The following is a 15,026-nucleotide window of genomic DNA, read 5'->3' as shown; positions in this document are numbered from 1 at the left end:
ACATGTATCCTCTGTGTAGTTTGGTTAAGCCAAGGCAAATAATAAAATACAGGGGAAGATAAATGGTAACAAATGAATAAAATGTGATGCTCTCCAGTTTCTGAAAGGAGAGGGAAACTAGTTCACCAGTGGAGCTACTCTGAAGTCAAGCCTCCTAGTTCAAATTGAGGAAGCAGTTTCACCTTTTCCCAAGAAAGGCTGAGGGAATACCTTGAGCACTTGCTCCTGTGGGACCAGTAGTCCTTTATGAATATACAAACAATAGTATAAATGACATTTCACTTCTAACAAGACACTTTATTTTTTGTCAATTAAATTTAAAACATTAAATATATTCATCTTTAGATCCATTTTTGCTTCAACAGATAACATCTTAACCCTGAGGTCTTCTTCTGCTGGCCATGTACATTATTATGATGTGCTTAGAGTAGAAATTAAAAATACTGAATGAATACTACTGAATGATAAATAAAACACCAGAATGAACACTTAGCATGAACAGACTGGACACCACTATTACGCCACTATGTTATGGATCTAACTGATATAATGCTGACATATATCTGTGGCTATTTTAAGCCATTCTAGCCAAATGTCAAATTACTAGGTAATATCCCTTTATCAAGTGTTAACTCTACTATAAAATTTAGAATTACCAGTCCCTAAAACAGGTAGGTAATTTAAAAGTCCCATCCAAGATGCCATAGCCTGTACTTTATGTGTCATTTGACTTTGAATAAGATACTTTATTCTTTGGTAATGAAATTTTAAAAATTAAATCTAGTCATTTTTAGATTTCATTTTTGTATTAATTTTTTTCAGACTGGAGTTATATTGGTTTTATAAAAACAGATTGCTTTCCATAGTTTCCTGTAGCCTGGAAAAAATTTAAAGAACATTTCTGCCCTTTCAAATATTAAGAAAAATTTTATCTGTGAAACCAATCATATCCTGATAATTTTGAAAATGGGTATTTTACCTCCTTTATCTGTAACCTGTTGAACCTCTCTGACTACATTTCCTATCCTGATACACTTCACAAGGAATAGAGTTCTTAATGAACATGCTGTTCTAACTGGATTAGTACCTCCTCATCTCCTTAAAGTCTTGGCTTATAATATGAATATGCTTCAGCAATTCCACTTCTAGGAGTATATCTAAAGAAAATGGAATGAGTATGTCAAAGAGCTATCTGCATTTCATGTTTATTCTCAATAGCCAAAAAATGAAAACAACTAGATTGTTTATAAGCTAATGAACAGATGAAGAAAATGGGGTACATATAAGCAGTAGAATGCTATTCAGTCATAAAAAGAATGAACTCTTGTCATTTGTGATAGCATGGATAGAACTGAAGATCACTGCATTGAGTAAAATAAACCAGGTACACAAAAATCAGTACTACATAATTTCACTCACATGTGGAATCTCATAGAAGTGGACAGTAGAATGTTGGCTTCTAGAGGACACAGAGAAAAGAGAGTAGGGAGGAGGAAGGGATGGGGGCAGGATCAATAAGCAGTAAGTCACAGTTGGATTCAAGAAGCTCTGATGTGCTACTGCATAGTATATAGATAACAATAATGTACTGTACATTTCAAAAAAGCTAGAAGAGCTTTAAAATTTTTCAACATTAAAAAATGATAAATTTGGGGCTGCAGTTGTGGCTCAGCAGTAGAGCTCTTGCCTAGCACATGAAAAGTAATGGGTTTGATTCTCAGCACCACATAAAAATAAATAAATAAAATAAATAAAGGTATTGTGCCCCCTACAAAAATTGAAAAAATTATAAATTCAAACATTACCAAAATATATACATGTATCAAAACAGTGTTATTAAGAGAAGGATATGTACAATCTTTGTTTTTTATGTATCAGTTAAAAATAAATTTAATAAAAATTATATATATCTATATATCTATACAGACACACACACACACACAAACACATATACACACACAGCTGATGCACCTCCTATGCCTATAAATGACATTAAACTTTTCTGAGTGAAAGAATAAATGGTTATAAGCTCTAAATAATTTTATTTTTTGTTGAAGGGAGACTATTATTGGGGAGGAGGGTAAGATAAGGTAATGGGGCTGGGGCTATAGCTCATTGGTAGAGTACTTGTCTCAAATGTATGAGGCACTGGGTTCGATCCTAAGCAGCACATAAAAATAAATAAATAAATAAAGATATTGTGTCCATCCACAACTAAAAAAAATTTAAAATAATATTTTTATTATTTCTTCATGATTAAGGCATTTAAATTTACAAATTTTGTTCCAATTCTAGAATTTGTTTTGTTCTCAAAGGTATTATTATAAAGTATTCTCTTTAATTGCTTTCCCTAGAGCTTGAAATTTTCCTTTGGGTTTTCTTTGATACAAAGATTAACTAGTTATAGTTGATTTGATTTAATTTAATTTAATTTCCAATAAGGTAAGAATTTTATTTTCAAAATTTGCACTTCAAAAAGTTCACTTAAAATATGTAACCCTACTAGATTATTATAAAGGAAAATGTTTTAATATCTACTTAAGGAAAGAAAAACATTTTTAGTATCACAAAATTAGTTTAACGTTACAATTGGTATGTTTGTATGCTCTGTCCTTTACAGTATATACCTTAGTTGATTTCTATGACCATAAAACAAATAGTAACATCTGCTTGTCTATTACTACTCATTGTAATATTTCCTACTATTTCAATGAATATGAAACAACATCATTATTATCAGAGTATTTTGTTTCATTTTGTTTTGTACCAGGGTTTGAACTCAGGTACATTAAACCACTGATCCCCATCCCCATCCATTTTTTATATTTTAATTAGAGATAGGATCTCAATATGTGGCCTAGGACCTTGCTAAGTTGCTGAGGCTGAACTCATGATCCTCCTGTCTCAGCTTCCCAAGCCTCTGGAATTAGAGTTATGTGCCACCATGACTAGCTAAAAAATCTTTTTGACTCATGAAAATTGCTCTCGTTGGTTTCCTCAATAAATCAAAGCCATTTGGCTAGAGTCACTGTGTTTGTAAAAATATACTTTTGTTTTCCTCTTACATAGAACATCATTGGCATCAATAAAATTCTTTAGTCACTTTTTTTTTCTTCTAATTCAATGGATTATTTGGGAGATAACGGTAGGAGGTAGGGTGAGGTTGAAGGAAGTATGTGGCTGAGAGGTATCCATTTGGGGTATATATTTAGTCCCTGGTGAGTCAAGCTTAGTCTCTTTCTGCTTTCTAATTGTCATGTTCTGAACTGCTTTTCTTATTCACAACACCCTTCCTCCATGATGTTGTGCATCATCTCCAGCACAGAACAATGGAGTTGCCCATCTATGGACTGACACCTCTGAAATCATGAGCCCCAGAGAAACTTTTCCTCCTGTAACTTTTCTCATTAGGTCTTTTGGTCACAGCAGCAAAAAGCTGACCAAAACCAGTGCACTTGGAAAAAAAATGAAATAGATTAATTTAAAATGATTGAGACTAACTGAAAAACCAATACACAATACAACCCTTTTCCATCAGTTTTGCTTGGTGCCCAGTTTCTTTTCAACTGAATCAGATCTTTCAAACCAAGTGCAGTATGTCTCTGTCTCTTTCTGTTTTCTCAGTTTCTCTCTTCTTCTTCTCTATTAGATCTAAGTTTTTGCCTTAGAGAAATTATTTTATGCATATTGTATATCTTTACTATCCACCATCCTGAATTTTAGATCTTTATGTATAAATTACATCCTCACATTATTTATATTATTAGATCAGTTATTATTATTTTGTTTGAATAAACCATTTCATCTTTCTTTTTTTTTAAGAGAGAGTGAGAGAGGAGAGAGAGAGAGAGAGAATTTTTAATATTTATTTTTTAGTTCTCGGCGGACACAACATCTTTGTTGGTATGTGGTGCTGAGGATCGAACCCAGGCCGCACGCATGCCAGGCGAGCGCGCTACCACTTGAGCCACATCCCCAGCCCACCATTTCATCTTTCTACAACATTTTACTTAATCTATTTCAGTTTTAAATTTAGTAATCCCGTTTTTCTCCCTAAACACTTACTTGATTATTCCATTCCATGACTCAATGTGTTTTCATGAAATCATCAGCCTCTCAAACTTATAGTGCTGAAGGATTAGCAGGAGCTAAGAACCCTTGTCCAGAAGACATGGTAAACCTGGGAAGGGCCATGGTGTAAAGACTGAGAATCCAAGCTCTGCAGCTAAATCAAGGGAGTATCTTAGCTTTGCTAAAACCAGCTGATTAACCCTGAGCAAGTTTAGATTATTTATCTAAACTCCAGTGTCCTCAATTGTGTAATGATACTACCCACCTTGTAACATTCTATTAAACGAGGAAAAAGAGGAAAAGTGTTTGTAACACTGTTTGACACATGGTTTGTGCTGAATACATGTTAGTTAATCCTAAGGAACTCTGACAGTTCTCATGAGGGAGTCAACAAAATTATCGGTTTTTATCATGTCATGTGTGTGGCTCCTCATCAAGGGATTTGGATGATTCCATTGAATGTCTCCTCTATCTGCCATTTATATAATTATTTCACTCACACGTGATAAATTGTGAATTAAGCTTTTCTTTCATTCTGTTTTCCACAGCATATTTTTCAAAAGTTGTCTACACATTTCTGCTTATTGATTGAATAATTTAATAACTTCAGATAGTGATATAATTTGACTCATTTTAAGGGAAATTTAGAGGAGGTAATGAAAGAAAAATCATGTGTTTAGATCATAATCATATGTCATTCTTATACTTTAATATGTAGCTGAGGGGTGTGTATATATATATTTGTGTGTATTTAGAAAAATGTAGAGGAATATATTATAAACACACACACACACACACACATACACACATATATATATATACACACACACACACACACACACAAACATACACACATGCATACAAACATATATATCTACGTTAAAACTGGTAGGCTTTCCTTAGATTCTTAGCATTTTGTTTTGGGATTTGTTTATAGCTAACCTTCCTGCTTTTGTGAACTAATTTTGTTTCAGTTCAATAAAAGGTATTACCTCAGACTTGATCTTTTTTGTTTCCTTTGAGAAGACTACATGAAGTCTTCCTGCTGGGTTTAATAGAACAACCACAACAAGCTGACCTTCATTTTCTCCTGTGTTCTTTTGTCACATCAATGTTCTTTTGTGCGGTTCTATTTGTTGCTGACTGAAGTGCATCTAGATTGTGAGATAGAGGATTTTTATTTCAATTGGCATTGATTTTTGAAATGTATTCACTCACTTTATAACTTGTGGCTGCCTTAAATGAAGTGCTTCAAAGACTTTTTATCAGGGGTAGGGATTTATGGTCATATGTATCTTGGTAATATTTGGATTTTACATTCCTGATTCATGAAGCCACTTGCCTTTAGAAAATAGTGTGTCTTGGCTTAAAACTCAAGGAAAAATAATTTATTTGAGTCACATGTCATTAAAATGTCTTGGATGTGTATTTGTGTGTTTACAGATAAATATAAGTAATGAAAGGAGGGAATAAAGGAAGCTTATTTTGGACTTTTTTGTATTTTTCATGAGGATTATAAGATATACTATGAGGATTAAATATTTTATACTACATATAAACGGTGTTAAAATAAGCATTAGATTGATTACAAATTAAACTCATGAGATTTTTGTCATTGAATCATAAGAGAGTTTGGAAAAGGGCATTATTTAAAGGTCAACATGATTTTGGTTTTCAGAACAATATCAATTTTTTTCTACTATTTAGAATGGGACGAGGTTTAGAACAAACATTGTTTTATCTATATACTTACATATATATCTAACAGTGATAATTTTTTATATTATTTAACCAATTTTATCTATACATACTGAAAAATAAAATAGCCTTCATATTAAAGCTGATATAAAAAGGGCATTTATTTCATATGAGAAAACACTTTGAGTTAGTCTTCTATTATAAATAAACAATTATATTTTTTAAAGAATAAGAGATTTTAAATCCTGTTTTAATCTCATTAGTCAGATCACCCCCAACACTATGTTTTTCTCTGCCACAATATTTTAGTGGGGAGTGCTCAGGAGAAAAGGTCTTGGCTAACATTTTAATTCCAACATATAACATAGGATTCTGTTTTGAGATAATGAAGCCCCCACTTCACTGAAATACAGGATCCCTGGCTTTCTCTTTATTTTGGAGATTTAAAGGTTTTTTTTTTCCAAATCATAAAAACAATTATTTAGAAGTGTTTCAAAATATAAAGATTTATTGTCAATAATATTGCAGGCTGTGTAGGAATATTAGTGCCCTCAGATATACACTGAATGGATTCATACTTCATGGCTCACACACAAACCATTGATGGTTAATATGATATCAGTTTACTTCCTTATACTCCATATTATTTTTCTCTCAGATGTAATTTATGTATCTGATAATATTCAGATAATTAATGGTAACCTATGTACTATATTACAATTCCAGAATCTGAAAATTTAGGTAAAAATAGCAATGGGACTATGCTTCCTAAGTACATATTTTGGGGAGTTAACAGGGTTTTAGGAAAAAAGAATTTTTGCATTGGAAATTCCTTATTTAAATTAATATAGCTTTTTTCCCTAATTTTAAAATGATAGACTACATTATTTAACATGAAAACATTGCAGATTTCCAAGAAAAGTTTATTATTTATAACTGTCTCCAAATAACCTGAATGTGAAACCTTTTTTTGTTTTTTTGAAACAAATAAGTTATTATGATTTAGATATGAGGTGTCGCCTGAAAGCTCATGATTGCATTATGAAAGTTACACCATAATCTGTGAATTAACCCATTTGGTGTGTTAATAATTTGAAAGGACAACTGCACTAGGTGATAACTGTTTGCAGGTAATGTGTGACTAGATCTTTGGGGGCATACTTTTGGTTTTTATATTTTATCCCCAACAGGTAAGTTTCTGTCTGCCATGAAGTGACCAGCTTTCATTCACCATGTCCTTCTGCCATATGTTCTGCCTTAACTTGGGCCCAGAGTAGTCAATCAGCTAACCATGAGCCCAAATAAACTTTTCCTCCTCTAAGTTATTCTTGTGTGGCTTTTTGGTTATAGCAATGCAAACTGATTAATTCAGTATGCATTTATGTACTTAAAAAACAGGCATTCATATTTTCCAAGTCATTTAGTGGAATATAATGAAGGAAAATCATAAATTCTTAATGAAGAAAAGTTAATATTGATTACAATACCCTCATTTGCAGCCCCGTAGTCACTGACAAAAAGAAAGTAATTCTGGATGTTCAAACAAGTGTTTCTCACTTTAAATATCATGGAAAAGGGGGAGTTCTTAGCCTCAATCATTATAAACTTCATTTCTAAGATTATCATAAATATACATTTGTTTCTTTCAATGAAGTAAGTGTGAATATTAGAAAAGTAGTCTGGAGATGTCTGTATTGTTTCTGTCCTCAATTTTTCTCATACAAATCAAATCTGATTAGTTTGGCAAGCTACTCCTTTAACTTATGGGAGTGGGGAGCATTTGGATGTGACACTGAATCTTAGAAGACTGTTTGGTATGAAGAAGACATGGCAGGAAGTGTTGAAATGACATTTACATAACTAATCATGTGAATACAAAAAAAATCTCTCTTATTTGGAAAATATATTATGTTCAAAACTATTCCTTTTGGGCTCTTAGCTTCCTTTTTCCTAAGATGACAGAATGAATGAATTTAAAGAAAAAAATAAGACAATGCTGTGAGGTTACTATTTATATATAATGAGATGATGATTTGTCATTTTATACTATTACGCCTGTGCATGGGCACGCACACACACATGCACACACACTAGATCACAGAATTTCCACGCAAGAACAAGACTTTTATCTCTGTTATATTATCAAACTCAGTTATCTAACAAAAGATTCCTCTATCAAGTCAGGGTCGGGACATCTTTCTTACGTGTATTGTGGGCTCCATACAGGGTTTATTGCACAAAATAGTAAGGAGGTAAATTATTTGGTTGCTATACATAATCTTTTATCCATGAACAAAAGTGAAAGAACAAAAAAACGTACTATAAGCCAACATACCTTCATTTCATTTTATTATTTTTTACTTTGCCTGAAAGTCCTCATATTAATGACTGTTATGGTTAACACATAATGTATTTTAAAATTACGAATAGGTTTTATACTTGAATATGAATTAAGAGAATTTTAGCTAATAGCTATCAAATAGCTAATAAAGTAAAAGATCATGAAAGGATTATGGAATAGAAGGTAAAAGTAGGAATATTATATAGAAGAGCTAAGCCCATTTTAAAGCCTTGGTTTTAAAGTTTAAGCTATACCAGAAACTGAATGCTGAGAAGTGCCATAAATAAAAGAACAGATTTTACCTACTTTAAAATTTATTTAGAAGTACCAAGGATAGAGTAAATCACTAAAATGTTTTTTCTGCTCTCCTAGGAAAGTTTATCCTCTTGGAATTAGAATCCAGTCTTCTATGACATTCTGTACATGCAACAGTATGTTTCTTATAGCTCTTACGCCATTATTTTTGTTACAAATATTGAGTATGAAACTCATAGAAAACTTGTTGCAGAAAAGTCAATAATGTATGAAAAATTATTTATATACAAGAAATGGAATTTTCTTTTGGAAATAGTAATTATTTAAGACTTTTGTATTGTACTAGGTACTTTATCATCACTGTATAATTTAAATTTCTCAATAACAAGCTGAAAATATCTAAATATTAAAGTCTTCAAATTTATTGTTAATTCTTTAGAATATGCCTATGAATCATCATGGAGTGGCTAGAACTAAAAAAAAAATTAAATATTATTTTGTAACATATAAGTCTAAGGAAATTAATGTCTTAGCTTCTTCATGCAGTTTCATATAAAATTGCTCTCAGCAGAAGCTCCTTATGTTAATATATAAATGTTATTTTAATTAAATTACAGACTCTGTAATATTAAAGAATTTAGAGGCCATTCAGTAAGGCCACTTTAATAGTTAGAATGCAAGTTTGGCTGTAGTAATATAAGCCAAATAACAGTGACCTAGACAAAATGAAATTTTATTCTTCTCTGAAATAACAGTACAAACATAAACAATGTGGAACTAATACAACGGCTTCAAAGAAATGGGCGTTAACATTATTAAGGTTTTTCTTCACATCATAAGTTTCAGTTCCAGCCATCATATTTGTATTTCATGTAGGCAAGGAAAGAAGGGAGATGAAATGGATTCTAAATCTTTGAAGGACCCAATTTAAAACTTTAATAATTCCCTTTCATAACGTCCAATTCAATAGAATTAGACATGTATGGATTCTAGGTGCAAAGGAATTCTACAAGCATGATGAAGCATATACCCGAATAGAATTAGGATTGTTTTATTAAAATAGGGAAGGATGAAGAGGAAGAATGATTTATCATCTAGATTCATTAAGTCCTTACAAGGAGATGAGATTGATGTAAAACAACATTCTCAAAGAATAAATAACGTCCATTTGTTTAGGTGGGTGGAAAGTGGGGAAGGGAGACAAGATCCTAGTAGGAAGGCACAAGGCAAAAATTATTTTCATATAAAAAACAAGGTGTTATTTTTCTTTTATATCATGTTGACATTTGCATTTATGACATTTGACATTTACTTTAAAAGTTTTGGAAAATAGAGATTTCTCCATACTCTATTAAATTCTGCTCCAAATAATACATCTTTATCTCATCCAACTTATTTATTTTGTATGTACCCAACTTATATTTGGTATCAGTTTCCTATATTTTCCTTTAAAATTCTGCATCATTACAACATATTTGTATTTCCATTTAAAAATTAATGTCACTTCTATGATATACTTTCCTTATTTTTTTTTTGTAATTTATTTCTCTATTCACTCCTTATGTATGTCTGAAGATACCATCTACCTATTTACTATGGTATTATACTCAGATTTCCTTCATTTGTATGCACTGGGATTGTCACCTCACTTTTTCGAATCTTTCCTGTGTTTCAAATAGCTACACAGATTGATAGACAGATAGATATATATTTACATGTATATATTCAGTTTCAATTAAATTTGCTAAATAAAAACCTAAAGTCAGCATGTTTATAACCAGACTTATCAATTTATTTCCTAGTCCACTTAATTGTCTTACATTTCCTATTTGGGTTAAAATTATCTATTTCAGTAATTTTAAATCTACTTTTAACTCACATAAAGAATTAAGTTCACAATAATCAAATAGCAGTGTCATCCTCTAGCTACAATTCCTAAATAGAAAATGTTCCCAAGGGCATACAGAGACATATTGAAATGTCTTATTCATAAAGAAAACTAAAAAATACTTATGAGATGCATAAAATAACAAAACTATAGCAGTCCTTTGAGGAAAATTTATTGCTGTAATGCCTGCATTAAAAAAGATGAATCTTTCCAAATTAAGAACCTAGCTTTTCACTCTAAGAAAACAGAGAAAGAAAATCATACTAAAAAAAAAGAAAGAATGAATGATTGGAATGAAAAAGTCAAGTAAGAGACAAAAATATAAAAAAATTAAAAGTTCTTTGAAAATATCAAGAAATTTGGCAAAAGTCTGATTGACAGTGTATGTGTGGTGGTGGTGGTGGGAGACACATATCTGACCGGGAAAATGGAAGAGAATGGAAGGGAATATTTGTATATCACATAACTACTGTTTACAGACTGGCATTAACTATATATGGAATATTCATGGACTCAGTAATAAACAATGTAGAAGTAGATGAAGGCTTAGAATAGACATTTGTTCAATGTACAATAAGCACATGAAAAGATGTTCAACACTGTTAGTCAAAACTCAAATGTAAATCAAACCCACAAGATGCCACTTCACAACCACTTGGATGACTATAATCAAAAAGACAGAAAATAATAAGTGTTAGTGAAGATGACTGGTAAAAATATAAAATGGTGCAGCCATTTTGTAAAACAGTTTGGTAGCTCCTAAAAATCTTTAAATATGATGGATCACCGTCTGACTCAGCAATCCCCACTTCAGAATATACCAAAGGGAATAGAAAACACATGTCCACAAAGAATGTACACTAACGTTCACAGAAACATTAGAAACATTATTCATAGTACTTTTAAGAGCAACTGAAATGACCATCAAATGATGAATGGGTAAACAAGTGGGACATGCACACTACTGATGTTATGGCATTGATGTACCTGCAAGCAGTATGACAAGTGAAAGAAGCCAATTACAAAAGACCGCATATTGCATGATCCCATTAAATAAAATGTTTAGAGTAGGCAAATCTATGGAGACAAATATCGAATTATGCAAATCTATAGCCTATGAATAGATTGGGGATTATGAGCAGCAATTTCTAGTTGATACTTAGTTTGGGGGTGGGGGATAAGGAAGATATACTCCACTTAGATTATGGAGGTGACTGCACAAATTCTGAATATATTAAAATTCCAATGAAACAATAAAAAATTCAAATGAGTTATTTTTAAATTAAAAATTTTAATGGATATTAATCTGTTTTATTTTCACTGAAATAAATTTCAATGATTTGAACATCATATCAAAATTCTAGGGTTATAAAGCAAGATACTGATACAAATGTATCATTTTGTGATAATCGTCTTTGTTTTTCCTGTAGCTTTTGTCATTCATGAATTTTTTAACTAGACCTCCAATAGATAAGGTATGACTTTTTATTACACTCACTTTTCAGTAGATCTTAAAGTCTCAAATCTAAAACGTGTTTTCTCAAATCAGATCAGACATAAATATTTTAATAGTCTGTCATTATTCATATGTTGCAGAATTACTGCAACATTCACAGTAATTCTGTAGAATGATATTCATGGTTTTTAAAATACTGACCATAAAAACTAAACCTTGAATTATTTTAGTTGAAAATTATATAAAGAATTTCATTTTGTACCCCTGCTTACTCTGTATGCTACAATTTAACTCTAGAGCTTTGTGTTTTTCTATTCTAGTTAGTTGACTACCTCATGGAATAAGAATGATTTCTTGATTATGATAGAAAAAGAAAAATAAAAGCAGAGGAGAATTAGCATATGTGTTCCCCTTGTACTATTTCTTTGGAAAATTACTGCAATTTATTATTTGGGGACTTAAGAGAATATGCTGTTTTCAAATTATCTCTATCTAATGATAATAAATAACTGATATTATAACAACTACATTCACAAAAATAAAGAGAAATCTGTGGAAACAATACCTTCAGTTGTCTACATTGCCAGGTCTTACCTTTGTCTCGGCAGGCTGATGAAGGGTTGTTTATGACACCTCTTGCTAAGGCTAAAGAGCTTGTGTACAATTTTCTGTGCCTTGAGGAAAAGTTGTTTCATGCTGTTCTCCAGTTGCTCATAGCGGCGCTGAAAATTAGAATCCATTGTCCACAAATGCATTATAGTTGATGTGTTGAGGAAATAATTCATGGGTAGCCTTTTCATGAAGAACTTGAATTCATCTGAAAAAAATGTTAAAATTCAACATTTTGATTATGAAACATTTCCAAACACGTATAATATGAAAATTGAAAACAAATAAATACAATCCACCATGTATAGGTAACAGATTAGTAGAAGATGAGATATTTAGGTGCTTTGGAATTGTTTTCCTTTTGATTTCCATAAAATAAAGATTATGTGGAAGAAAGTTAGAATAATTTATGAAATAATTAAACAGTTTAGACAGAAAGTTTAACTTAAATTTTCTTTTCTTTTTTTTTTAAAGAGAGAGTGAGAGAGGAGAGAGAGAGAGAGAGAGAGAGAGAGAGAGAGAGAATTTTTAATATTTATTTATTTATTTTTTTTAGTTCTCGGCGGACACATCTTTGTTGGTATGTGGTGCTGAGGATCGAACCCGGGCCGCATGCATGCCAGGCGAGCGCGCTACCGCTTGAGCCACATCCCCAGCCCCTTAAATTTTCTATATTCTCCTTTTGATAGTGTTTCTCCAATGCATTGTAGATTAAATCTGACTTTCATTTCCAGAATTAGTGTAAATAATTCTCTTAAGTATTTTATATTTATATATTAAGAAGTGTTCACTAAGTCAGTATAAAAATATAGAAAATACAGAAAATCATTAATAATTTAATAAATGTTTAAGGAGAGAAAGTTTTGTAAATAGAAAATTATAACTTTCAGCTAGGCATCTGTTCTCTGTAACTGACCATGTTTCAAAATGTCATGGCATTTGATTTAAAATAAAAGTGTATCCTGAAGAGTAAAAAAAAATTAAGGGAATTTAAAATCTCCAATATTAGCTTTTATTTTTGCATCAATAATTATCATACCTGAAATAGCTTTATTTTCAAATGCTTAATTAATCAATAATAAAATTAAAAGTTGATGCTATGCTAAAATAAATAAATAGTCTAAAAGACCTATTAGTAATCTCAACACAGAAGATAAATCAAGGCAATAGTCAAAACATGGAAACAACAAAACTGTCCATTAACAGTTGAATGAATACATAAAATGTGATAAATATATACAAGAGAATTTTATTCAGCCATAATAATGAAGTTATGGTAGATGCTAAAACAGAGATAAACTTTGAAATAAACCAGAGATGAAATAAACCAAACACAAAAGGATAAATATTGTATGATTTCAACTACAGAGAAAACCAAAAATAGTCAAATTCACTGCAACAGAAATTAAAATTTAAACTTATAAGGAAATGGGTGGAGGAGAAAAAAGCTATTGCATAATGGTTACAGGGTTTCTTTTCTGGATGATGAAAACTTTTTATGAAAAATAATGGTAATGATCATTATGTAACATTGTAAATGTAATTAATATCACTGAATTATACGTTTAAAATGATTGAATTGCCTATTTGGGTCCATATGTTATATAATTTTATCACAGTAAAAAATTTGAAAAATAATAAGCAAATTTCCACATCTCTCCTTTTCTTCTGAAGTAAAATTGTGAGTAGAAACTCAAAACATAAATTCTAATTGCTTTTAGTGCTTGTTTAAATGATCTTTAACTTTATTTTTATTTTTTTTTTACATATTATATTGCATTCATTGTGCATACATGTTTTTGTTTCCTCCTTGTACACATGCCCACAAACCACAAGATTTGGAAAACATTTTCAGTGACGGAGAAGCATTATCTGGCAAGTCAGAAAACCACATTTTAGTCACTATTCTCCCAATAATAAACTGTTAGCATTCATTAAACTGGAACCTCTGTATAACTTAATTTGCTTCTATGTAAATGAGGAAGTACTAGATGACTATACATTCATTTAATTTTAAAATCCTGTGATGTTACAGACGGGTGTTCTTAAGTAAGTATTAAATTAGATTGAAAGGTTCATTTTGAAAATAATTCTTTTCAAATACCCAATTATAGGGCTGGGGTTGTAGCTCAGTGGCAGAGCACTTGCCTATAACTTATGTGTCACTGGGTTCAATCCTCAGCACCACATAAAAATAAATGAATAAAATAAAGGCATTATGTCCATCCATAACTAAAAATATTTTTTAAAAGATCCAATTATAGCTATTACATTATTATTCAACAAAGTTTGGAAAGTATATCAATATCTGTTTATTTTATGTTGATACTGTCTTTGCGTTTTAAAATCAATAAGCTATTGTTAACACATCTTTAAATATGCCATTGACATCTGATAATGCACAGTTAAATCACTGAATTTATATTTATTTTATGTGTTAAAGTTATTTCAATATTTCACCAATGCTGGAAAATACAACTTTTTAACAATTCAAAACATATTCGTGAATATTAGGGTTCTTTCTTCTAAAGCAAATAGATACATCTGTTATCTTTTTGGCTATTGAAGTCATAGTCTTTTACCTGAACAAAAAGAAATATGAAAAGAAAATAAATGACTTTTAACAAAAAAATACTGATTTTGAGTGCATATCCATTTGATATGCTTCAAGTCATTTTTAAAATAAGCAGGGTGTAAATAATAGATGA

The 15,026-nt window shown here is 31.0% G+C and overlaps 1 protein-coding gene across 3 annotated transcripts in view; it reads right to left on the bottom strand.

Annotated features, from left to right (window-relative positions):
* Positions 1-15,026, bottom strand: part of BRINP3 (BMP/retinoic acid inducible neural specific 3) — a gene marked incomplete at both ends in the record, with an annotated part of 359,541 nt that overhangs the window by 50,604 nt on the left and 293,911 nt on the right. For all 3 annotated transcript variants that reach the window (XM_081299771.1, XM_081299772.1, XM_081299773.1), the window contains one exon: positions 12,304-12,526. In XM_081299771.1, the coding sequence (XP_081155897.1) occupies positions 12,304-12,526 (223 nt within the window). The remainder of the gene's footprint in view (positions 1-12,303; positions 12,527-15,026) is intronic.

Source organism: Spermophilus citellus (assembly GCF_964194105.1).
Source record: "Spermophilus citellus genome assembly, chromosome: 6".
Taxonomy (NCBI): Eukaryota; Metazoa; Chordata; class Mammalia; order Rodentia; family Sciuridae; genus Spermophilus; species Spermophilus citellus.
This window is presented reverse-complemented; position numbering and strand designations above follow the sequence as displayed.